Source organism: Equus quagga, chromosome 7 (assembly GCF_021613505.1).
Source record: "Equus quagga isolate Etosha38 chromosome 7, UCLA_HA_Equagga_1.0, whole genome shotgun sequence".
In the NCBI taxonomy this organism is placed as follows: domain Eukaryota; kingdom Metazoa; phylum Chordata; class Mammalia; order Perissodactyla; family Equidae; genus Equus; species Equus quagga.
In genome coordinates, this window is record NC_060273.1 from 68,684,741 (window position 1) to 68,710,472 (window position 25,732).

At 50.2% G+C, this 25,732-nt stretch overlaps 1 protein-coding gene across 1 annotated transcript; it reads left to right on the forward strand.

Moving 5' to 3' along the window:
• The first annotated feature begins 916 nt into the window (after nucleotides 1–916).
• On the forward strand, nucleotides 917–24,134 carry SPARC (secreted protein acidic and cysteine rich). Its single transcript, XM_046667616.1, has 10 exons — nucleotides 917–1,031; nucleotides 11,180–11,249; nucleotides 12,708–12,770; nucleotides 13,405–13,492; nucleotides 14,956–15,077; nucleotides 16,912–17,032; nucleotides 19,254–19,387; nucleotides 20,064–20,212; nucleotides 22,292–22,440; nucleotides 22,905–24,134. Exons 2-10 carry the CDS (start codon nucleotides 11,193–11,195, stop codon nucleotides 22,931–22,933), a joined length of 912 nt encoding a protein of 303 aa, XP_046523572.1. The 5' UTR covers nucleotides 917–1,031; nucleotides 11,180–11,192; the 3' UTR covers nucleotides 22,934–24,134.
• The last annotated feature ends 1,598 nt before the right edge of the window (nucleotides 24,135–25,732 follow it).

Sequence of the window (25,732 nt, forward strand, 5' to 3'; positions counted from 1 at the left end):
TTCCTTGAGGGCCAGACATTAATTCTTGCACCTCCGGGAGTGCTAGGCATTTAATAAATATTCAACCAAGACCTGTTGCACTGTCTTGGTTGGGCATAGTATAACCATGAACCAAGTTGACTGCAGAATCAGCCTGCCTCTGCCAGTTTCAGCCAGGTGATCCTGGGCAAGTGGCTTAGCCTCTTTGAGCCTGTTTCCTTCTTAGTAAAATGGGAATAAGAACAATATCTAAGTCAAGCGGTTGCTGTGAAGATTATTAAGTCCTCAGTAACCCTTGGCTCTTGTTACTTCTCTGATTATTGTCAATATCATCCCTCTCGTTATCTGTTCTATACTGATGACACAGATCTCCCAGCTAGAAAGCTAATCTTTCATGTGTCTACTAGTGGTGCAATTAGAGTGATTATTTTTAGAACATATCCCAAATCATCAACAACGATGCCATCAGTGGCAGCTTTTCTTGTCTGTACAGAGGCCGGCCCTGGCCTTGCCTTTGTCACAGTACAACCCCTTGAGTGGCTTTGCCCTTCTCAGCATTGGCTAATGTTAGGGAGGGCTCTTGTAAAGATTGCTGGTGGTAAAGTCAAGATACGTGGGCCTGGCTCTGCCACTAGGGGCCCTTGGGTAATCGCTTGCTCAGAACTCCAGGCCTCAGTTCCCCTCTGAACAACAAGGACGTTGTTGGAGGTGATTCCTGTGTGCCTGTCCAGCCCTGGCACTCCGTGAGTCTGTTTAGGCAGCAGCTCCAGAACCCAGGAGGCAGGCATGGTGTGGAGTCTGCTCAGGATGGCCCACTGCAAGGAGATGGAGAAAGAAATGGAAGACAGACGCAGCTCTGGCTGTGGGGAGAAGGAGGAGGTGGGAGGAAGGAGGAGACAGAGGAGGAGGAGGGACCGTGGGGTGGCGGGGGAGGCAGACCCAGCCCAGAGCTCTGAGTGGTTTCCTGTTGCCCGGCTCTAAACCCCTCCACATTCCTGCAGACCTTCAGACTGCCCGGAACACACTCCGCCAGCCGCCTGCCCGCCACTGAGGTATGCACGACCCCTGCCCTGCCTTTCCCTTCTCTGGCCGCACCAACCCCGAAACCCTATTCCCTCCACCAGTTTGCGCACATCGGAGAGGAAGCTGTACTGGAGGTCTCTGGGATCAGGGATGGGGGATGCACATGTTCTTCGGGCTCCATCCTCCTCCCCTTAAGGGCAGGGCCGAGGGCTCACTGCCTGTTGCTTTCCAGGTGTCTTCACAGTATAACTTGGTTTCCCTTTTAGGTTTGCAGAAAATAATCTCACTGTGTCTCTGAGGGAGTATTTTCTCTCTCTGTCTCTCTCTGTGTCTGTTTCTCTGGTTTCCGAGGCTGCCTGCCTGTCCTCTTCGCTCCCTTTGCCAATGTGGCAGCCTCTGCCTTTCCTGGGAATCTGATCCTGTCACAGCTGCAGGAGGGAGCTGCTGGCAGCCCGAGTCAGCCCTGCTCCCCATTCCAGGAGAAGAAACTTCCTAGACTGGGTTCTTGGTCAGGGGCTCTGTTTTCCAAGAGGGACTTTGCAGGAATGACAAACTGATCTCCGGCAGACAAAGGGGGAGGCTTCACCCCTAATCCGCACCTCCAGGAAGGCTCCTGTTTCCTTCAAATTCTCCCCCATCCACCACCGCCTTACACATGCGCACACGCGCGCGCGCGCACACACACACACACACACAGACTCCAGTGCCATTTGGCCTGAAATAGCACCATCAGATAGTCAGTCTTGGGTTAGGTGTTGCTCCCATCCTGGGCTCCCTGGGGTACAAACACAGGAACGCACCAGCGATAGCCCCCTAGTGTTCTAGATCTGAAGACCCCAGACATCTGATATTATCCCACTAAAGGGCTGGCCCGAGGGAGGCTGGGGTGGGGTTGGGGGTAAGCTGATGGGGGCAAGGGGGTCCATGGCAACCTTCTCACACCTCTTTGTTTTGAGAAGCCCAAACACTACAAAGAACTGGTGTGTAGCCTTTTGGGGTGTTAGCTCTTCTTCAGATAAACAAACCCCTTGCTGTCTTTACCCTTGTTGGCTCCATTGGCTGGTTAACAAGCAGACTTCCTGAGTCCTGAAGGACACCAAGGGAAAAGGGGGCACTGGTATGACCATGCCTTTCAGGAAGCCCAGTCTGCCCAAAATGGAACAGAGAGGCACACATTTTCCTCCAGAAAGGACAGCATTCTAGGCAGAAAACACAGAGAAAATATTTCACCAGCAATTCTCTTGGGTTGCATTTCTGTACACCCAAGTGCTGATGGTAGAGCGAGAAGCAGATCAGAAGTAGGATGGCAGACTTAAGGCGCACTTACTTAGGTAAGTGTTTCCTCTGGACTTAGTTTCCCTGCCTATAAACTGAGAGGGTAGGGCTTGAAGGTCTTCAGGGTGCCTGATGTCCTTGGAAACTTTCAAAGGAAAGTCTCTTAAACCAGAATCCGCGGACTGGCCTTTGAATGGGCTTCGAGGCATCTGCAAGCCCCTTAAAATTGGATGTATGGTAATGCATGTGTGTGTGTGTGAGAGAGAGAAAATACAAGAGGGTGTTCACAGCCTTCAATCTTAGGATATTCTCAAATGGAGGCATGACCCCCAAAACAGCCAGAGAGCATAGTGGGAGACGGAGCGAGTGGGACTGGAAGCAAATGTATATTTGCGGGAGGATGAAAAATGTTGCAATGGGAGTGGTTGGGGAAGAGAGAGTTAACTCTCAGCCGTCAGCTGCCACATCGACAAAGTTTGGAGCAAAGGGAGGAAGGGAGGGGTGGGCGGGGGGTGCCTGGAGAAGGAATCAACTTTTGAAACTTTCTCCAAGTCCCACCCCCCCAAAGGCTCTTCTTTGCCATGACTCACTCCAGGAGGAATGCGAGTTGCCACGGCAACCTTTTTTTCAGGGTCTCTGCCTGCTGACTGGGAGGGGACACTGGGAGCACTCAGAACTTCAGGCTCGGTCAGACTATCCCCCACTCCACTCAGTCCCCAAATACCGGGACAGCAAACTCTGGGCCCTGCCCTTCTGATCTCCCAGGATGGTAGGGCAGCAGAGGGGGCTGTGATAAGCTTCGTGGACAGGGTGTTTGAAGACCTGAGTTTTAGTTCCAGCTCTGCCCCAAAAGTGCCATTGACTTTGAACAACTTACTTCTCCTCTCTGAGTCCTAGCTTGCTCCTTGGTTAAAGAGCGATAACAGCTGCCACCTCAATGGGATACTGTGTGGACAAAATGGGATAATGCACAGGGGAGCACCTGGTAAACTGAGGCCTTCCCTCTTAATGCGATGGGTTTTCAGAATGGATAGATTTACGGCATCCAAAGAGTTGGTGAGATCCCAGCTTTTTTCTCTGGCAAATCCATCATCTTGGGGTTTGTATATAACTTCCCTTTCTTAAAAGTGCTGATAGGCGTGTCTAACAAAGCTAAATATTGTTGAAATTCAATTTAATTTGAGGACATCCTTGAGTATTTCCCAAGAGTTTGTACCCTCCAGTGTGGAAAGAGCATTGGCCAAGGCACGAGCAGAAGTGGGTCCTAAACGCACAGTGAGTGACGTCTGGAAAGACCCTTCCCCTCTCTAGGCCTCAGTTTCCTGATCTGTTAAATGGGCAGTCTAAGCTAGATGGTCTCCACGTGCCCCCCCCCAGCTCTGAAGTCCTGTGAACCTAAATCCAGACGCTGCTTCCATTGGAAGCAATCGCTGGCCTACATTTTGAACACACCCTGTCCCTCTAGTTGAAAAAGAAACAAGAGAGGAGGGGCCGGGGGATCTCGGGTTGCATAACAGTCCTGCTAAAATCTTTATCCATCTGTAGAGACAGTTAACCAATAGCAGGGCTGAGGTTTGCTATGTATAAGAGCAGCTTTCCTCGCTGAAAATAAACTATAAATAGGGAAGGATGGTGGAGGAAAGGAAAAAGCTGAGGATGTGAGCTTATAAACAAGCTCTCTTGTAAACACGAGAATATTTGGCTTTTGAGGTGATTTAAATAGGTAGCTAAACGTGCAGAGATAAACAGGGACAGACACAAACCCTTGAGGATGCAGGGTACAAGCATTTCACCAACAGGCACCCACTGGCACAACTAAAAATAAATGCCTGAATACATGAGCAGACACAGAAGGCCACTTAATTCTCCCTGGATGATTCCTTGACTCATAGACAAGTTCCAGGTACACATCTTGATGCATGTGCAAAGTCTGATCCTTACTTGTACAGGCTGAAGCAGACAGACGCTGAGTCAGACACACAGACACAGCTTTACACAGAGGTCCACAAGGCCATAGGTAACTTATACAGACACACTGTCAGGCGTGCAAACACAACTGCCATTTGTAGCCACACACAGATGAGCACAGCCAGACGTGACTACAGGTCATGACAGAGAGACAGACACACACATACAGCACCAGACCACCTGTTACATTTTACAGATTGAGAAATTCAGACTCAGGAAGGGAAAATAACTCACTCAAGTTCACACAGTAAACGTGTCTGAGCCAAACTTCCAGATGTTCGGAAACATCCAGATGTTCACCTTGCTTTGTGCTTGTTTGTTTCATCTGATCAGTTTGGTATCATGCCTACACACCTCCCGCTATACAACAAGCCCTGTGGATACTAAGTGATGAGCAGTGCTTTCTCTGTCCTCTTTGCTGGCCTGCGATGGCCTATCCCAGCCCACGTGACTTTGTCCTTTAGGGCAGCAGACATGGCTAACAGGGAGTCTGCTCATTTCCTTCCTGCTGGCTCCCTCCCTAAGCTCCTTTACAGGAGCAAAAGGATGCTGGAGCTGAGCTTTCAGCCAACCCTGGGGATTAATGAAATTACCTTTTCTCTAGAGCACAGAGCCTGGACCCTAAACCCAACCCTGAACTTGGGAACAGCTGGGCTGAGCAGGGCCAGGGCCAGCAAGCAGTGACTTGACAGAATTATTTAGAAAAACAGCCTTCTCCTCATGCAGGAGGAAGTGTCTTAGACAGAAAATTAACTCTGCCTTCACTCCTCAGGCATAGAGCTCAATGTCTTAGGGAAAATATGGATGGAGGTACCACGTTTCCCAGAGCTGGGTTCTTTCAGAAACTTGGGATTAACCTACCTCATCTGGGGATCCTGCTGGGTCATCTTGTGTTAAGTCATGGGATCAGGAGCCCAGACTGATCAGATGAAAACAGAAACAGAACCAAACAAGGTAAACATCTGGAAGTCTAGCTGAGGCACGAGCTTGTATGACCTCGAGTAAGTCGTTTTCCTTCTCTGATCCTCAGTTTCTCTCTCTCTCAAATCAGAAGCATGACAAATAGGTCTCACGTGTCTTGACAACTTACTAACTTAGCTTAGATAATACAACTTAGCACGTACTGGTAGTGGCTGCCAGAAGAACTGTGTTCAGGATTCAGATGCCACTCTGAACTTTAGGGGAAAAGCCCATATGATTGATTAGTAATGTCTGCCACATGCACAGGAGAGGCAGGTGGAGGCATCCATGCCACGTATTTGCTATCTTCAGAATGTGGCAGCCTGGACACTTTGATGTTCTTCCTCATCCCTTCCATTTGTGGTCACCCGGATGCAGCAGTGGTCCCTAGGGGGAGCCAAGGAGGAGAGCCTGTAGCTCCACCCTGGGCCTCTCTTAACCACAGTGAAACGTGGCATCTCAGATGCCTTTGTGGAAGCTCAGTCAGGCTGATGCTAGTCTCAAACTCTGGGGCTACTTCTGAGTTGCCCCAGAACCTCTTCGATCCTAGGCTTGAGCACCTATAACACCCTAAAACCTTCCCTTAGCTTCTTCCTTTCCAGCAAGAAATATTAGAAGTAGAAGCAGAGAGTCAAGGGGGAGGCTGCGAGAGGTGATGCTCTGATAGGCTTCTGCCTGAGTCACTCAGAACATCCGGGCTGAAAGGAACTTTAGGGACCACCTCGTTCAAGGGCTTTCCAACTGTGTTCATAGAGGAATCCAGAGATGCTCCAAGGCCTCTTGGGGGGTCCGAGTGAGTAGGACTTCCAGCCCCCATCTCAACTCCATTTTCACTTGCTTTTGTTTTTTAATTTCAAGCTGATTTATTGAATAGGTAATAATGCATTGACATGTTTCAACAAATTCAAGAGGCCTTTAGCTGTTTCAAATATTGGACTTCTGTGGAACGCTTCATTGAAAGAAAGGGCTCCCTGCCTTACATAATTTTGAATACCACTGATCTAAAACAACCTCCTCATTGTGCAGACGGGCAGGGGCAGGTGAGGTCCAGGGAGCAGAGGAGCCTTCCCTAAGTTTGCATGGTGAGCTGGGAGTAATGTTGCCAAGACTCGATCCCCGGGCCAGGACTCCTGATTCCACAGCACGAGACCACCTCTGAGTGGTTGTGTCTGCTCCGCAGGGTGTGAGTGCCAGTGTGGCCACATCGGCTGCAGTGGCACCTCTCTGGCTTGGCTCGGCCCTCCTTCTGAGTCCCAGCTCCCTGGCGAGCCTGGCTCCTGGGTTCTTTTATTAGCCTCTCAACTTATTTTCCTCTCCTTGGGCTTGTTTACCAGGAACATGTGTTTTTGGAACCCTTGTTTCTAAGCCAAACAGTGGGAGTGAGATATCTGGCTTGCGTCAGCAGCTCAACTAAGAGGCGAGCCTGGGCCCTGGCCTTTGTTTCTGTGTCCTCTGGAGGCTGGGCTGGAGTCCCCCAGGCCAAGAGGAGCAATGTCTCCCTTGTTCCGCCCCAACACCCTTTCTCCCTGGGCCACAGACAAAGATCTGGGATTCTTGCCCTGGATTCTTGAGGGGGATGGAGATTCTGGGATCCTTAGATTTTAAGATGCTCTTCCAAACACCATTGCTTGCCTCTTGTATTCTCTCATGTAAGTCACCTATGAGCCTTTCAACATAGGTGTGTTATTTCCATTTTACAGACGGAGAAATGAGTTGAGTCCCAGAGAGGGAAAGTCACTTTCTGAAGGTCACACGATTAAGTGGCAGAGTCAGGATTTGAACCTGTACCTTCTGTCTCCAGAGCACACGAGCTTAAGTTGATGTTACACTCACGCTATACAGGTTTATAACTGCTTGGTCTAATCTGGTAGCCACTAGCCACATGTGGCTATTTAGATTTAAATTAATTAAAATCAAATGCAGTCAAAAATTCAGTTCTTCATTTGTGCTACCAGCATTTCAAGAGTTCAATACCACTTGTGGCCCATAGCTACGTATTGGACCACGCAGATACGGAACATTTTCATCCTCTCAGAAAGTTCTATTGGACCGCATTGCTCCATAAACTTTTTCTACTCAAATCATATTTGATGAGTGCGACTCAGATTCTGTGCTTCGTGTTCTTAAGAGTCTGTGATTCCAAGACCTACAGTCTAAAATTCTATGATTCTGAGATTTCCCCCAGTTTTGCCTTTCAGTGACTTTTTTTTTTTTTAAAGATTGGCACCTGAGCTAATATCTGTTGCCAATCTTTTTTTTCTTTTCCTTCTTCTCCCCAAAGCCCCCCAATACATAGTTATATATTCTAGTTGTACGTCCTTCTGGTTGTGCCATGTGGGACACCACCTCAGCATGGCTTGATGAGCGGTGCTAGGTCCACGCCCGGGATCCGAATCAGCGAAAACCTGGGCCACCGAAGAGGAGTGCGCTGAAGTTAACCACTCAGCCGCGGGCCAGCCCCAGTAACTCTTTGGTGCTCAGAAAGAGCCCGAAGGAACCCTTTATGTTTTGAGGGAGATGAGCTAGGGGTCTGGCTGTACTTTTCCATCCCCAGAGTCTCTCCAAAGAGAGAGAAGTGACCTCAGCTTCAGGTCCTGCTGGCAGCCGAGGCCGGGATTTCAGCCGTCTCCAGAGCAAATAAAGGCAGAAGGAAAGGACTCAATGTACGGACAGGAGGCGGTGGTGGGTGGGGGTGAGCGGCGTCTGCATGTGATGACCACGGAGCCAAGGGAAACACACTTCTTCTCTGCACCTCGGGTCAGTTCACAGCCCAACTGGGCCCCGTTCAGGTGGGCACCTGGGAGGGAGCAGCCGCCAAGAGAAACAGTGTGTGAGGCGGAGAGCAGCCAGTGGTGGAGCGGGGCTGCCTGGTCCTCATCAGCACGGCCACTCACTCCCTGGGGCTCTCAGCACGTTTCTTCCCCTCTCTGAGTCTTCTTACGCATACTAGAGGGCAGAAAGACACGCCTCGAGACCCTAATGGGATGCTGGATTATGAAAACATTCTGAAAAGCATAAACATTTGTACCTTCACCAACTAAAGAGATACAAAGGGGGGAGTTTTCTTTTAATACTGGTCCCTGACATGAAGATGTTTATATTTTCACCATGCCTGCCAGATCTAGTTTAATGGGCAAAGGATGTGTGCGCAGCTGATAAGTTCTGAATGCTGGGCTGTGACCCTATGTTCTGACCTTGCTGGGGTTACTGTTGCATCTCATGAGCTTCCCAGGATGGGTGCCTGACCTCTTGGGCCAGTGGTGTTTTAGAGAACCTCAGAGAGGGACCTCACGGGTATGCAGGAAGTATGGCTGTGCATCTAAGAACAGTCAGCTGTCCCCTTCCCTCCCATCCTATCATCTGGAGGGAAAGGTTCTGGGGCTAGTGATGTAGTGCTGGATACCGGCAGAACCCATAATTTGGGAAATAACTCCTCCTCCAAGGTTTTGTGTCCTTCTCTTAACACTCTCACTTTCTGCATTTCTCCTCCGCTCCCATGCCAGTCTCTGAACATAATCCCTGTTAGGCCCAACCCAGCTCCATGAGAAGGGAGTTTGTCAACTTGGGAGAGGCCTGAGTGTTGCGTGACTTCCTCCCTCTCAAGCACAGACTCATGGGGGCAGGGGGACTCAGAGCCCTTCATGCCTGTCTGCCTACCTGCCGGTGCATCAGAGGCTCCAAGGGGACAGTGCTAAAGTTTCCTTTAGAAACCATAAGGCACTGCAAGATTTAGAACTATTTTTCTCTCTGGCTGCAACACCAGGCATACGGGGAGGGGCAGAAAGGGTGAGTGTGCCACCGGGAAAGAAGCGCGGGGAAGTGGCCAGGAAGGACAGGTGGAAGGACCGACCAACAAACTTTTCCCTGGCCAAGGAGTGGAGCATAGTGCCTCTGCTCAGACACAGGACACACACTCCGGAGGTGTCAGTCTTCCTGGTTCTCCCACCTGAAGCTTATTACATTTCCAGCCCTAGCTGGGCTGTTTCTAAAATGACATGACTTCTCTGTCATCGGAGCCCAGACAAGACCTTTTTTTTGTTCTAGCTACCAGACTCCCCGTGACCCTTTGACTTACTCTCAGACAAGTCCTTCATTGATACCTTCTCTCCCATTCCATTCGTCCAAAGCCACAGGCAGGAGTTGTTTTGTTTGTGACTTCCAAATGGGGAAGCGAGAAGGGAGATTTTTCCACCTCTATGCCTGGGAGGAACAAGCATACAACTGTGTAAGGGGAGGAACATTCCAAAAACTGCCTGGAAAGGGAAGATTGGACTCCTCTGGGAGTTGGGGCCCTGGTGAAGCAATGCCAGTCTCCCAGGTCGGTTCGTTGAATTTCTGTTAGCTTTATTCCATGCGCACTCCATGAAATAGGAGGTGGGGTTTTGCGTCTATTTTAGTGCAATAAAGGACCGTTATGAAGTCTGCTTCTCCCCTGACTGCCTCTGCCATCCAGATACTATAATCCAGGTGAAAATGTATGATGCCAGAGGGGACGACATGTGCCAAGTCCAGCATGTGCCTGTGATATTTGAAGGGCATTTTAAGGGCCCAGTCTACCACCCCAAATTTCGCCTAGCCTAACTCTCTCAGTTAATGGAAGGGGGAACCAAAGTCTAGAGAAAATGAAGGACTTAACTAATGCACCCAGCTAGTATTGAAACGGAACAAGAGTCCCTGGCATTAATCCAAAACCAAGTGTTTTTTCCATGATGCCAGGGTGCCTCCCACCAAGGTGCTTGGTCAGTTGAGAAGTCTTGGAAGGAACTGGGGATGATAAGCCCAAGATGGAAGTTTGAGGGCGCAAAAGAGGGAAGACACGGCTACTGCTCACCTTGACTAAAAGCCGCTTGGGGCCGAGGAAGCACGCTTGTGCTGTGTGGCCCCACGAGGAACAGAGTAGACCAGGAGAAGTTTGAGGGAGGCAAACTTAGATCAGTGTAAGGAAGAACTTTCTAAAGCCATTTGGAAATGGAAGTTCATTTAGTCAGAACAAGAAGTACAACCTCCCCATCACAGATCCTCTGTTAGGGATGACATTTTGGTATTGAACCATCAGAGGGACTTCTTCTCCAAGCTCCCTTCCAGTCATGAGATTCTTAGTGTTGAGGGTTCAACATTTAGAGAGTGAGGTCTTAGCAGTGACCAGGGCTGGAGAATTTTCTAGATCTCAGCTAACATACTTTAGCTGTGGTGGAACGAGAAGATAATATGAACATGTGCAAGCATCTGGACAGTCTCCCTAGGAGATCCAGAGAATTGGTGTCCCTTCTGGGTAGGATGGGGAAAAATATGGCCACCTTCAAGTTTCCGCTGGTCACAGTCCAAGACTATTGTTCTTTGTTTTAGAATGTAGATCTCATTGCCATTAACTTCTCCCATTACAGAGGGGGTGGGAAGGAGGAGGAGGAGGAGAGTTTGGGGGGATAGAGGAAAAAAGAACCTAGAACATCAGGGATTGAAGGGCCCTCAAGAGGATCTGCTTCAGCATTGCCCAAACGTGATTAAGTTAGCCCATTGCCTTTGTTGAATCACTTTTAAAAACTTAAATAAACCTATTGAGAAAGGAGACTTCATATCATTACCATAAATGGAAAAATCTGTGTACTTTTGTCATAAGTAGAAGGAAACCATAAAAATAAACACAAAGAAGACAACACAACTGTATTGAATTCCAGCTGGATGTAGTTTCCTGTAGTGGCTCTGAGCCAGAGGCCTGGTCTCTCTTAGAAAGGGAAAGAGACGAGTGTTAGAGAGGTGTTAAAGACATCTTAGCACCACACTGAGACTTTCTCCTCATATAATCAGGATTGAAAGGGAACTGAGTAGAAGCAACTTTCTCCTGTGTCTTTCACTATCATTTAACATGTACCATCTGAAGTTACCTTGCATATCACAGGAATTCAGAAGAGACAGAGGGAACTCTCCATCAAGAAGCCTGCCACTCACTGTAATCTCATTCACTCTCCTCCCACAGGGTTCCCAGCACCATGAGGGCCTGGATCTTCTTTCTCCTTTGCCTGGCCGGAAGGGCTTTGGCAGCCCCTGTAAGTACCTAAACATCATATCTGCTTGATCTTCCCTCCCATCTCCAGCTGAGGGGTATCGAATCGGCCAGCCCTGGATACTCAGAAGGGACAGGAGCTTCCCCATCACAAGTTATTTTTGTTTTATTTCTGAAAAAGATTTTTTTTTTCTTAAACTAATAAGATCAGAAGAAAAATTGAGATGCAGACTTTTGGGTGGAGATTCCAGAGAAGAGAGATTTCCATGTAACGTGGAGATGAACTTTTTAGCAGTCAGAGCTTCCCAGAAATAGACCAGGAATGCTTTGGAAGGAATTGACCTCTGTGTCATATGAGGAATTCCAGAAGAGCGGGGGACGCTGGTGGGGATGATGTTAGGAGAGAGTCGAGCCACAGAGAGCGAACTGGTCAGTTTCTGAATCAGTGAGGCCTATTTGGTTGCAAGCAACAGACTCCAATCTGACTAAATTAGGGAGAGAAAGGATATAGGAGTAGATGATAAAATCAAAGGGCTTGGGGAGAACTAGCAAATGGCAGCTCCAGGATCTGGGAGGTAAGAACTAACAGACAGTCTCGGAGATGTTGCCATCTGAATGGATCTGCTCCAACAGTTTTCACAGCTTGAGAGAACGTGTCAAGAAGATTGTAAAAAGTTCAAGGAGAGCTGCTGAGCTTGGGTCTTGGGCCTGCTTCTTAGCCAGGGGGGTGCGGGGCACCTTGAGTGACAGACAGTGCCTCCAAGAATTGCACGCAGAGGGCCAGTAGTGATCCTCCAAAGCCAGACTGGAAGCCGTTGCCAGGAGAGGGAGGAAGAAACGTGGGGCAGGCAAAAAGAACATTTTCTTTCAACCTGTAATTCCCTCATCCTGTCTTCACTGGAGGTGTGAGTGATGGTCACCTCTCGCCGTCTTGATCAGGCAGGTAGATTTGGGCAAAAGATTTGGCAAGGTTACCATTACTTTCAGAAGCAGAACCAGCCAGCAAGGGGGCCTCAAAGTGATATGCTATCTTGCTTTTCCCTACTGCAAGTTGACGTGGCAAGAAGGAATCACTAAAAAAAGAAAAAAATAGTAATAATAATAATAATATCACACTTGTTGGAAAGATAACGACATTTGATTAAAATTCTGGGTGTTTATCCCCTCTGAGTCTCGGTTTCCCCATCTCTGAGATGAGGGGAGTTGATCTGTAACAGTGGTTTTCAGACTATAGGACTCAAAGCAGTGGAAATGTTTTCCAAGTTCAATCTTAGATAGACACCTTAGATACAAAATATATCAAAGGGGAGGTGCTCTTGGTGTCCCATGGAGCCCCGTGTTTGGCATCTCCTTGCCCTCGTGGCCCCATCTGTGGCAGTCCCCGAGGCACAGCTGTGGGAATCTCCAGTGAGCTGCTCTCCTAATTCCCTGGCTCTAATGTTCCAGGCAGGATCTGGTCTTGGCCCTGACCTCTCTGAACCACATTTTCTCTCCCCAACAGCAGCAGGAAGCCCTGCCTGATGAGACAGAGGTGGTGGAGGAAACCGTGGCTGAGGTGTCCGAGGTACGTGGGTGGTGACCCCAGACCCCCGGCCCCCCTCTGTCCACACCCATTCCCTGGGGAAACCACATAGGTGCTGTGGGTCTCATGCTGGAATGGGGCGTTCTTCCTCTTTCCACGTGTACACACAGTATGGGCATAAATCTTGCGTATTCCCCAATCCTGACGCACTCCTGATTGATTCCCAGACCTTCAACAGAACTCTACATTTGGGAGCCAGGATTTTGAAATTTGTTCTTTTTCAAGCTGTTGGACAATTTTTCTTAGACAATCACCCACAGTCTCCCCATACATCAAACAGAGGAAAGGGGAGCTGCTCTGGTGTAACTGGCAGGGGTGGATGCTCCGTACTACCCCGTTTTGCCCTGGTGCCCCTAGGGGGCCTCTGAGGCATCTCAATAGAAATCTAGGGCACTGCAAACACAGTGGGTCCATAACATTTAATCTCAATGCTGGGCCTGGCATTTGTGCCCTCTGTGACCTGGACCCAGCACAGCACGCCTTTTCAGCTTGACTCTCATCATCCCTTTGTGGGTGTCCGAAGCTCCAGGCAAGCCTCCCCACCAGTCTTCACCCCTTTCTTCCAAGTCAGGGATGGGGGTGGGACAGTCGACTCATTCCTCTCCCTCCACCCCAGGTACCTGTGGGAGCCAACCCTGTCCAGGTGGAAGTAGGAGAATTTGACGAAGGTGCTGAGGAAGCTGAAGAGGAGGTGGTGGCTGAAAGTAGGTCCCTTCCCCGTGACTTGGCACATCCAGTCTTTGTCCCCTGCTGCCTGGGCCTGGGAGGTGGGGACAGCTTCTGTGAGGTTCCCTCCCAAGGGAATGCAGGGTAGGGTCCTCCCTACAGGGGGGGCTGTGGGGAAGAAATGGCTTTAAGGGTTGGGAATATTCTCTGGCACTCAGTCTCCTGGACTCTAGGGAACATCAATTTATAGCCAGGCCATCCGTGCTGTGAGTGGCAGGAAGGGAAGTTCCTCAGCTGGCAATGGCCTTCTCCCCTCACAGCTCTTTGCCCTGATTCCAAAGTTGGATTGCACATTCCTGCTGAGGTCACCGGTCACATCTGGTCACTGCACTCTTTGTTGACCTCTGTCTGAACCAAAACCCCATATGGGAGCAGACCTGAGAGCACCTCAGAAGCTTTCACACTCATTAGCTTATTTGATTTTCACACAGCCATGAGGAAATAAGGCCTGGAAACCTGACATAACTCATACAATGCTACCCATGGAGTTGGTGCCAAGGGGGAGAAATAACCAAGGGCCTCTGGCTCCAGCCCATTGCGTTGGCATCTCCATCCCACAGAGTGGAGAGGCTTCATACCCCAGGGGTTAACAGCATGGACATTGAAGGCAAACCAACCAAGGTTTGCATCTAGACTGGTTGACTCCCTGTGCTCCTCCGAGCCTCAGCTTCCTCATCTCTAACATGGGAATGATGATGGTAGAACCTCGCCCCAGGGCTGTCAGGGGATTGTGAGATAAAACATAAAAGTTCTCGGCCCAGTGCCTGGCAGAGCAGGCATGCAATAAAAGATGACTAAAATATCCTAGATCAAGCATCAGGAGGAAAAGGCTAGATTACGCTCTCGTCCTGAGGGCACAGAGTTTTCGTTGGAGCGGAGGGGTGTCTACTGAGTCATGTTCCTTCCCTCCCACCCACCTCATCCGGTGTTTACCAGACACAGCGGGCTCTATTGTTCGGTGGGGGCCTTGAGGGTCTTCTCCCTTTTCCTCTACAGCCACTCAAGGCTGTTTTGTTGGGCCTCACAGCTTCCTGGCTCCACGATAAGACCAACTTTCAAAGTCATTCTAGAAGGTCTATTCTAGAATCTGGAAATGCCTCACTGTGGTTGATCAACCAAGAGCTGAGAATACAGTGGTTGCTTCAACCCTCTAGGGAGCCGTGTGGCGTCCAGTGCTCCTGGGTTCCAGGCTAAGCCTACAGCCTCCTGAAATGTGCCTGACCTTGACCTCAGACGGAATGTCTAATCCCCAGTCTGAGCCAGTTGCTCTCCTAAATGCTGATTGCTGGGCTCAGCAGAAGAGAAGGGAGAACTCAGCGCTGCCCAAAGCCCCAAGTGGGGACCACAGCTGAGGACTTCTGCCCAAGGATTGGTCTGGATTGGGTTGGGGTGGACATGCTAGCCCAAGTGGTGCTAACGACATGCCCTTGCACTCTACCAGACCCCTGCCAGAACCACCACTGCAAACACGGCAAGGTGTGCGAGCTGGATGAGAACAACAGTCCCATGTGCGTGTGCCAGGACCCTACCAGCTGCCCTGCCCCCATTGGCGAGTTTGAGAAGGTAAGGACTGAGGGACAGCGGAAGGTGGCGGGGGGATTAGGCTCTTCAGAACACAGAGTGTCTGCCCAGGAAACTGGTGGCTTGGCAGTTGTAAGGGGCAGCTCCACTCTCAGAAGTCCCCTCACTAGATCTGATCACGGAAAGAAGGTGGAGATGAGTCGGGGGGGCTCTGCCTGTCACGGGATCTCTCCAGCAACCAGCAGGAATTTACTTAGCACCACATTGTTCCAAGCTCTATGCCAGACTCAGAAAAAAACTACATCAACAACATCGGCTACTGAGATGGGGGCTTTCTCTACGTAGAGGCAGCTTAGCAAAGCAACAGGGCCAAACATGTGGGTTCTGAGTTAGCCTGAAGGGTTCAAACCCCGTCTCCACCACTCATTAGCTGTGAGATCTTAGCTAAGTTGCCGAAACTTTCCAAGTCTCCATTTTTTTCATACAAAAAGTGGGGATAGAAATAGTCTTTATCTCTTAGGGCTATGGTGGGGATTAGTCAGACAATGCCCAGTACTTAGTAAGTACCCAGTATGTGCTATTTTTTTTTAATCTTTCAAATCTATTCATTCTACTTCGACATGATAGGATTCATTCATCCATCCATCCATCCATCCAAGTAAATATTTATTGAGTACCCACTCATGCCAACCATTGTGCTAGTGTGACCTAGCTCAGAGCAGCAAATCTGGTACCAGCATTATTCCCACAACCTCCCATCTGGCTTCTTCATTGTCACTCTCTCCCCAACACAACTTATACTCTGGGCTCCAAATTTTAGCATTATTGTCAACTCTTCCCTCCTCTTTACTCCTTAACCCCTATCCCATTGGTCACCGAAGCCCATCAATTCTCCCTCTGCAGTGAGATCTAAGTGATGCTAAGTAAGCACACGCAGAATGTTCAACACAAGACCCCCTCCTCCTAACACAGCTACTTATCGCCACTGACCTCGTTCAGTCCTTGGCTCTGCTTGGCCACCCCCCAGTGCGGAGATTCCCTAGAAGGACTTGCACGACTCAGCATACAGTTACTCACAGTTAAGATTTATTACAGCAACATATTAAGGAAAGGCAGCTGGATCATAAGGGAACAAGACACAGGCAGAGTCTGGAGGAATCCATGTATAGGCTTGCTTACTCTTTCCCACCCGTGAGGGGTCTCAAAGAGTGCACTCTTTCCCCAGCTACAAAAATGCAGTCACATGTGAGTGAGGTTTCTACCCAAGGAGTCCATTAGAGACTCAGTTTTAAGTGGGGGCTGGTCACATAGGCATCCTCTGCCTAGCACATAGCAAAATTCCAGATTCTCAGAAGGAAAGCTGATGTTCCCCATAAACCATACTGCTTATACAGGCAGCCTAGGCACAGTGAGCCACCTTTATCATATGTGGAAAGGTGTGTAATGGGGCAGGGAACTGTTTACCAGCCGAGCTCCCAGACGCCAGCCAAGGGCCAACTTTACAAGCAGGCCTTGCTAAGGAAAACAGTCCCAGGCCTGCTGTGTTAACTGTTTTCTGCACACTCTGCCTTTTCCCATCCGTATCTTTAGTCCATCCTTTCTGAATCTTCCAGGTTGGTTTCCCATACAGCAGCCCTGACTCAGTCATGCTTCTGCTCAGAGACCCACATCGGCTCTCAGCATGGGCTGAATATTGGCCTGGGAGCACAAAGAGTGGGTTCTTGCCACAGTCCCATCACTAGCTCACTATATGACCTTGGACTAATCACACTCCTTGCTTGGCCGTCAGTGTCCCCATCTCTGAAATGGGCGAGGGTGGTGCTATCAGTGAAAGGCTTTGGGAATAAAGGTGCGAAACTCTGTGCTTTGCCGATAGGTGTGCAGCAATGACAACAAGACCTTCGATTCCTCCTGCCACTTCTTTGCCACCAAGTGCACCCTGGAGGGCACCAAGAAGGGCCACAAGCTCCACCTGGACTACATCGGGCCTTGCAAATGTGAGTCTTTCCTTGGGCCCTTCTGGGCTTCCATCTCGGGGAGAGACCACTGAACTGACGCTGATGCTGGCTGTGCCACCCCCATGCTGTGCGATCTTGGGCAAATCCCTTCCACTCTCTGAGCCTCAGGGTGCCCATTTATAAATTGAGATGATTGTCTATGAGTAGATTCCTCTCAACCCTGAGTTCAGGACATCTCCCGGGAAGGGCTGAGCAGTTGTGGAAGCACAAGATCAGGGAGGCCTTCTCGAGCCTCTCACTAGCATCCAAGACAACTCATTTCTCTTCTCTAATGAGGAAATTGTTCTATGCAGCTAACCCAAATCTTTCCTGCTTCAACACTGTAAAGCAAAAATGACGTTCTACCTGGGCCTATAAAGCCGTGTTAAATATTTGAATTTGAGTGCTTTAAAATAGGGGAAACCTGTCAGTTCCCCTTAGGCCCCATTACTCAGTATTGTCACCTCCTTAGCCCTTTTACTCCATTACATTCCTATCTGCCCACTGAAAATGTGTGATTGTCCACCCTCTTCTAGAAACCAGAGTTAAGTGTTTGGGGGAAAGGATGCCAGGGTGTTGTCTGGCCTCTTGTCAGAGATCCCAAGTGCAGGTTCAGCTGGCCCAGATGCCTCCTCCAGCATTGCAGCCACCCTAGCATTTGAAATACCCAAGGCCACGTCTCCTTCCCCTTCAAGACAGTATCCACATTGTGTGTCTGGTACATTCTGGCCCCAGATGGCCCTAGGGAGAGCCACTCACCTGCCTCAGTTGTGCAGACTGCAGAGAGGTTGGGGGAAAACCAGATTCTCCTGCAGTCAGCCCCATCCCCCAGTTATGGGGCCCAGGGTGTGAATGAGAAGGCGCAGGCCTGGAGAGGGTGGGCGGGGGATGAACACTGTAGGAAGTCTTGGGCAGTGAGCCAGAGGAGGGTGCCAAGGAGCCTTTCGCCAAGCGGCTCCTGCCGTCCTCTTGGGCCTTCAGCCCCCTCGCTCCAACTTTTAGTGTTTCCATCACAGACATTCTCTTCCACTCCCAGGCTGGTGGCGAGGAAGGTGGTGGTCCTAACACAGAGAGGGCTTTCCATAAGTCCAGGGATGAGGGAAGGACAGACCTCTGGGCCCCCAGGCAAGCACATGTCCTGGATGTCGGATGAGCTCTGATAATGTGGTCTTGAGCAAGCCCCTTCTCTCCACTCCCTTCTCTAACTCGTCCAATAAGCGGGTAGACTTGGATGAAACTCCAGGTCCAATATACTGGGATTCTAAGTTCCAAAGACCAGGATGGAATCATTATCACTAAGAATGTTCTGGTGGTGGGGCCAGCCTGGTGCCATAGTGGTTAAGTTTGAGTGCTCCCCTTTGGCGGCCCGGGGTTCGCAGGTTTGGATCCCAGGCACAAACCTACACACTGCTCATCAAGCTGTGCTGTAGAGGTTTCCCACATACAAAATAGAGGAAGATTGGCACAGATGTTAGCTCAGGGCCAATCCTCCTCATCAAAAAAAAAAAGAATGTTCTGGGGGCTGGCTTGGTGGCGCAGTGGTTAAGTGCACACATTCCACTTCAGCAGCCCAGGGTTCGCTGGTTTGGATCCTGGGTGTGGACATGGCACCGCTTGGCAAACCATTCTGTGGTGGGACTAAAGTAGAGGAAGATGGGCACAGATATTAGCTCAGGGCCAGTCTTCCTCAGCAAAAAGAGGAGGATTGGCAGCAGATGTTAGCTTAGGGCTAATCTTACTCAAAAAAAAAAAAAAAAAAAGAATGTTCTGGTGGTTAAGCATTCCTGACCCCACTCCCACCCCGGCTGAGCTGGGCCTGTGGGTAGATGTTGTTCTGCAGCCTCCCAGCTTCAAACACCTCCCAGGGGTTGACATCACCAGCATGGGTCCTGGGCCTCTGCTCTTGGGGTTCATCACCCAGAAAAGTACAGGAACCATTGTGGTGGATCATTTCCCTCAGCAGATCAGATCAAGGCCAAGGGAGCACCAGACACAACTTTGCACTTCTCCGTATGCAGAGCACTCCTCCCCACACATACTCTCCTTTGCTCATGTGGTGTAAAGAAACTGTGGCCCCAAGACGTTGAGCCACTGTGCCAAGGTCACTGATTGAAGTGGCTGTAGGAAGAGGGCATGGGGTGGGGAGAGTGGCCCAGGCAGCATGTTGACCTTGGGCGGGGAGAGTCAGGGTCTGTGCTGACCCGTGTGTTTTGGACCCTAGACATCCCCCCCTGCCTGGACTCTGAGCTGACCGAATTCCCCCTGCGCATGCGGGACTGGCTCAAGAATGTCCTGGTCACTCTGTACGAAAGGGATGAGGGCAACAACCTTCTGACCGAGAAGCAGAAGCTGCGAGTAAGTGGTGTCTTTCCAGCCTGTCCCACGTCACCTGCCTGGTCCTGAGCCAGACAGCTCCTGGCCCTGAGCTGGCTGAGATCCACAGTCCTGTTCCCAGAACTAGACCCCAAGTGTAAGCCTACATCCCTGCTCTGACGAGTGCCTTTACCCCGGGCACCAGGACACAGACTTCCCCTCGCTGCCCTTGGAGGCTCATAGTGCACATTCACATCTTAAAGGCACTGAGAAGTCCTGTAATGAAGAGACCTGCTGCTCATTTGTTCAGCCCAGTGTTAAACAAAAGAGGCACAAACCACCCTATTCCTTTTTCCTTCTGAGTCTGTGGATCTTAAACTTTAAGGGACATATCAAGCACTTGGAGTGTGTCGAAATGCAGCCTCCTGGGCCCTACCTCGGGCCTACTGAATTTGTGTCTCTGGGAAGCAAGCCCAGGAAGCTGCATTTTAACATGTTCCCCGGGTCATTGTGAGGTGGCAGCTCTATGCAAAACTCTTTGAGATCACTTTTGTGCATGAGATGCTGGAATCCTCTATACCACTTCCTTCCCTCATTTTGAACCTTGGTCTTGGCTGGTCTCTGCCTGCTCTGGCCTCCTGTCAGCAGTGAAAGGGGCCTGGACTGGCCCAGACAGTCTCCCTGGACGCTTTGTCACAGAGCATCTCTGCTCCCACAGGTGAAAAAGATCCACGAGAATGAGAAGCGCCTGGAGGCTGGAGACCACCCGGTGGAGCTGCTGGCCCGGGACTTCGAGAAGAACTACAACATGTACATCTTCCCCGTGCACTGGCAGTTCGGCCAGCTGGACCAGCACCCCATTGACGGGTAAGAGCCCAGGCCCTCAGGATCTCGGGGGGCTGCTCTGGCTTGGTCCTGGAGTGGACAGTCATGAGTCAGGGCTGGTAGGCTCACTGGATATGCTCAGAAAATCTCTCAGCAGCCTTCACTGCTCCCAGCCCTGGAGCCCACGGTTTGCCTAGGGGCTGGGGCAGGAAGGAACAGGCATCCGGAGAAAGGATGCAGAACTGGGCGGAAGAAAGCCATTAGACACTGTCAGCAGGAACGGAAAATCCCTCATTAACCCTGGGAGTACAGGCCTTGTGTATCCATTAGCTGAGGGAGACTGAGCCAGGAATGAGCGTAGACCCCATGGGGTGGCAGGCGCCCAGGTGGGGCAGCCTGCATGCTCACAGTCCTTCAGCAAGACCCTGAGACCCAGCCCAACAGGGCAACCTAGCCCTGGAAGTTCTTAAAAAATTCACAGAGCCAATTCCATCCACATCACAAGCCCTTGGTTTGATAGATGGGTCATGAAGTGCTGTGCAATGCCCTGAAGAGTAGGCAGGTCTCTGGTCTGTGAGCAAACACTTACTGTCTATGATGTGCCCAGCGCTATTCCAGGCAACGGATTGAACTTGGTCCTTGTCCCATGGAACTCACACTCTGGGTGATGATCTGCTGCTCACACTAGAAGGAAAAAGTAGAACAGGCTGTCAGAAGTTGCAGGTGGTGGCTTGCAGTGTCTGCAGCTGAGCAGGGGCTGTGCCCCTCACCACCACCTTCTGGCCTTCTCTTGCTGTGTGTTCCTGGAGGAGCCTGGAAAGGAGGACCACGCTGCTCACGTGCCTGGGCGAGCACGCTGTACCCGGGCACACTCCTCTCCAGAAGGCTTGCCTCCGCTCTTGGTTTAGCCCGTGTGCCTGGAGCCTGCCCATCCTGTCAGGATCCTGGGTGCTGGGGTCTCCTGAGCTCTGGGAAACTCTCTGCTGCTTCTCTCCCAGGCTCCTTCTGTGGCTGGAATCCAACGGAGTCATCACTGTGGAGGGGAGGGAAAATTCAGGGGACATCTGGAGCTTAGACTGAGCAGCTGGATCCCACCGCAATGAAGGGGCCAGGAGGGAGGCGCCCAGATGGGGCTGCAAGGACAGGGCACGTGGGAAGGCGCTCCGGCCTGGGACAAGGGATCCATCCTCCCCCTCTTCTGTCCCAGAGCTATGGGGCGACCTTGTCTGGGTCCCTGCCCCTCCCTGGGCCTCAGTTTTCCCAGCAGTCTACAAGGAAAGGGGAGGGGGGTGTTCCTTCCAGTTCCACCATTGTGTGATTCCTTCCACGAGTTGGGTGGGGCGAGGGGGGTCTGGCCATCAGAGAGAAAATTGGAGTCACACTGCAGCCTCTTGGGGAAGAGTGTCTTGAGGACAACTAGTTGAGGGCTCTGGGGAACAAGGGAAAAAAAATCATACACGTGCTCTGGAGTCAAGGTCAGCTGGAAGAGTAGGAATGGAGCACAGTGGGAGAGAAATCAGAAGGCCTCCCTCGCACACACTGCATGGGCTACAAAAAACCAGAGCTCTTTGAAGGTTAGCATTCCCTTGACACTCACTGCCCGTCCTGTACTTCCCACGCTCCTCCCCAGAAGCATCATCCTTTCGATGCATCTTTTTAGTCTCTTCTATGCATTTGCAACTGCATAAACGTGTGTCCCTAGAAAACATGCATTGTTGTTTCATATTGAGCTACCAAGAGCAGAAGTGCTGAATATTTTCATTCTAAGTTTCTGTGCCCTCAACTCTCAGTCAATTAGGAAATAATTAAATGCATCAAGAGACCTTTGTTGTGAACCCATGGGACCTCAGAACTGGAAGTGTCCTTGGACATTATGCCAACTCCTCTGCCTTTAGTGGAGAGGGAAGCTGAGGCTAGAGTGGGGCAGCACTGTGCTCCAAGTCCCACGGCAGGTCAGTGGCAGAGCTGGGGGTAGACCCAGGGTCCTGGCTTCCTGTCCTGAGGTCCTGCATTGCACATCGTCTCCTTCCGCCCTGTGGTCCAGGCTCACTCCCCACTGTCTCCCCATGCTGGGGCGTGGGACTTTTCCATGCCTCAGGCCCTCCCGCCTCCTCCCTGCAGGTACCTGTCCCACACGGAGCTGGCCCCACTGCGTGCACCCCTCATCCCCATGGAGCACTGCACCACCCGCTTTTTCGAGACCTGTGACCTGGACCATGACAAGTACATCGCCCTTGATGAGTGGGCCGGCTGCTTCGGCATCAAGGAGCGTGAGTGTCTGAGCCAAGGGGCATGTCCTCTCTCTTCCTCCTCTCTGTTCTTTCTGTTGTCTGTGTATCCTTTCTGCTTGATTCTGCTCTCTGTGCCTAGTTAACTCCTGTCTGCTCTCCCCTGTCTGGGTGGGCCTTTCTCTCAGGCGACTTCTTGATCCTTGTCTGTCCCATCTGGCTGTCTCTCTCTCCCTTCCTCAAGCATTAGCACTCACTCTGTCAGGCACTATTTTGGGAACTGGGAGGCACTTAGAGAGGAAACAGGAAGTATAACTTGGCAGCGTGTGTGACAGGGACACGGGACAGGAAACCAAAGTTCTCAGTCCCTGACTGCCTGGGTGACCTTGGCCTGGTCCCCTGGGCCTGCTCCTGGGGATGGGTGGGACCCACCACCTCCTCGGGAAGCAGGTCTTCACGGGCACACGGCCTCGTTTCTAACTCTGCTCTCTCTTCTTGCTTTGCAGAGGATATCGACAAGGACCTGGTGATCTAACCTCCTGCCTCCTTCCGCAGGACCGGAGAATTCTCCCTCTCTGACCTTTCCCTTCCTGTTTCCCCCAATGTTTAAAATGTTTGGATGGTTTGTTGTTCTGCCTGGGGACAAGGTGCTAACATAGATTTAAATGAATACATTAACGGTGCTAAATACGGAAATTTTAACCCAAGTCATGACACTCTTAGTTGTAGCTCGGCTATCAAGGCCTCTTGCTCACCCACTAACGGTCCCATTTTTCTCTTGCCTCTTGCAGCATTGCTCATCGTCTTGGTGGCCTATGGGTGGGAACTGATCTGCTCAAGTCCGCCTTCAACACATACTGCATCTTCAGATTTTCTCTCTATTTCTCTCTTTGAAAGTAACACTCACCAAGTCAGACTTTGTGTTAATTTTATTTAGGGTATTGGCTGCCAGGGGGTGGGGTGGGTCTTCCTCACGTGACTTGAAGTTGGGCAAAGGGAAGTAACAGATACATGATGTTGGCAAGGACATTTCCGGGACGAGAGAACCTGTGGTGTAGAAATCCCTGCAGATGCCATCAACCAGAACCACAGATAACACGTCTGTTTGCCTGGGGCTGTAACTGAGAGAAAGAACCTGGGGCTGTGTTAGGAAAATCTGTAAACTCTCACAGGAGCCCAGCCCCTCACCGTTTCCTCCCTCACTTTCCAGGGCCATTTCTTTTCACATTAGGCTGTTTGTTCCAACTTTTGGGAGCTGTGGACCACAGTTCTCTGGAAGCTGGGAGTCTCCAGGACTCTGGGGGGTGGATCCGCACATTCTACAGGGCTTCTCTCCTCCGAACCGTCCTTGGGAGACACTGGCTGGGCTGTTGCAGCCAGGAAGGCCAAAATCAAGGGTGAGGCGTAGAAAGTTGTAAAATAGAAAAAGTGGAGTTGGTGAATTGGTTTTGTTTTTTGGGTTTTTCTTTTTTTTTCCCGTTTGGATGGCTGTCCTGAGGGGTCTTTCCCTCGGTTTCTAGCATGTTCCTCCTCCTTTTCTCCCTCTGCCCCTTTTTCTTTTATTAATCAAGAGAAACTTCAAAGTCAATGGGATGGTCGGATCTCACAGGCTGAGAACTCGTTCACCTCCAAGCATTTCATGAAAAAGCTGCTTCTTATTAATCATGCAAACTCTCGCCATGATGTGAAGAGTTTGACAAATCTTTCAAAATAAAAAGTAAGGACTTAGAAACTGCCTTCCTGTGTGATTTTGCCTGTGTCTTTGTCTTAGTCACCTCATTACCCTGACACACAGACACGTGACATACGTGTCTACACACAACTGCACAAATGCAAACCTTGGCAAGCACACTATTATACTTTTGTACACACACCTGCACACCCACAGGCTTATTTATACACAGGGAATATATATCCTATAAACACGAATCTAGCTCACTTTTAATTTTCTGACCTGTGGGCTGACCCTTTTTCATTACTGTGCTTCATTATCAGAAGCACCAGGCTGAGCAACTATCTCCTTTCACGAATCATTCATTCATTCCTCCATTTATTCAATAAATGTTTACAATGTACCTGCTATGTACCAGGTCCTAAGCCAGGTGCTGGAGACACAATTGTGGCAAAGCAGACAAAGCATTTGTTTTTTTGGAATGTACAGTCTCGCGAGGAATAGATTAAACAATTGCACAATTACATATAAATCACGAGATGTGATGGGTGCAATGAAGGAAGAGTATAAGAAACCATAAATGTGTGTAGCAGGAGGACACACCATTATTCTAGAGTCGAACTGTCCGTTGTGGTAGCCACTGCCCATGCATGACTGTTTAGATTTAAATTTAAATTAATCATAATGGAAAACTCAGTTCCTCAGTCACACTAGACACTTTTCAAGTGCTACATAGCCACCTGTGGCTAGTGGTTATCCTATTGAACAGGACAGATCTAGAATTTTCTCATCATCACAGAAAATTCTATTGGACAGGGCTGTTCTAGGCTTCCTGGAGAAAATGTGAGCCGGGTTCCAAAGGAAGAGAAGGAATTAAGAGTGTGTTACGGGGAGGAGAGAGAACAGGAAAAGAACATTCCAGGCAAGGGGAAGAGCATGTGCAAAGGCCTTGAGGCAAATGGGGAGCATGATGAGTTCCAAGCCAGCACGGCCGGTGAACAAAATGAAGGGCAGGTCCTACTGGATGGAGCTGAGGAGGCGGGCAGAGGCCAGACCATGTGGGCAGGTAGGCCATGGTAAGGAGTTTGAATTCCATTTTTTGTGCAATGGGAAGTCGTTGGGTTTTAAACCAGAGAGAGAGAGAGAGAGAGAGAGGACTGGACTTTCTTTAAAATGGACATTCTGATTTTGGAAAGATAATGTCATCATAAGTCCACAGAGCACTTTTCAGAGCTCATGCACGTCCCTCATGCTAGCGTACTATTTCAGGCGGTGTTCCGAGACTCCCCTTCGAGACAGAGAAACAGGCCCCAGAAGTGTGCTCCAGTGTCACAGGCCACAGAGCTGGTCTTCAGGTGCCAAGCCCAGAGTTGTTTTGTTTCCCTCTTATTTTAAATTATTTTCAAATTACTAAAATAATACAAACTCATAAAAAATCAAACTGTGTCCTGGTGTTCTCTTTCCTACACAAGAGGAGGGGAAAGGCTGGCTGGCTTGGTCCCAGCCGTCTGAGGAATGCGAGCCCAGTGCTAGTCTCATAATCTCCGGCAAGCTAGGCAGAGAGGCTGACAGGGTCAATTTCAGTATTGGCTCGTTTATTTGTTCGCAATGTTTATCAGGTGCCTGCAGGATGCTCGGCATGTCCTATGTTCTCATGAGGAA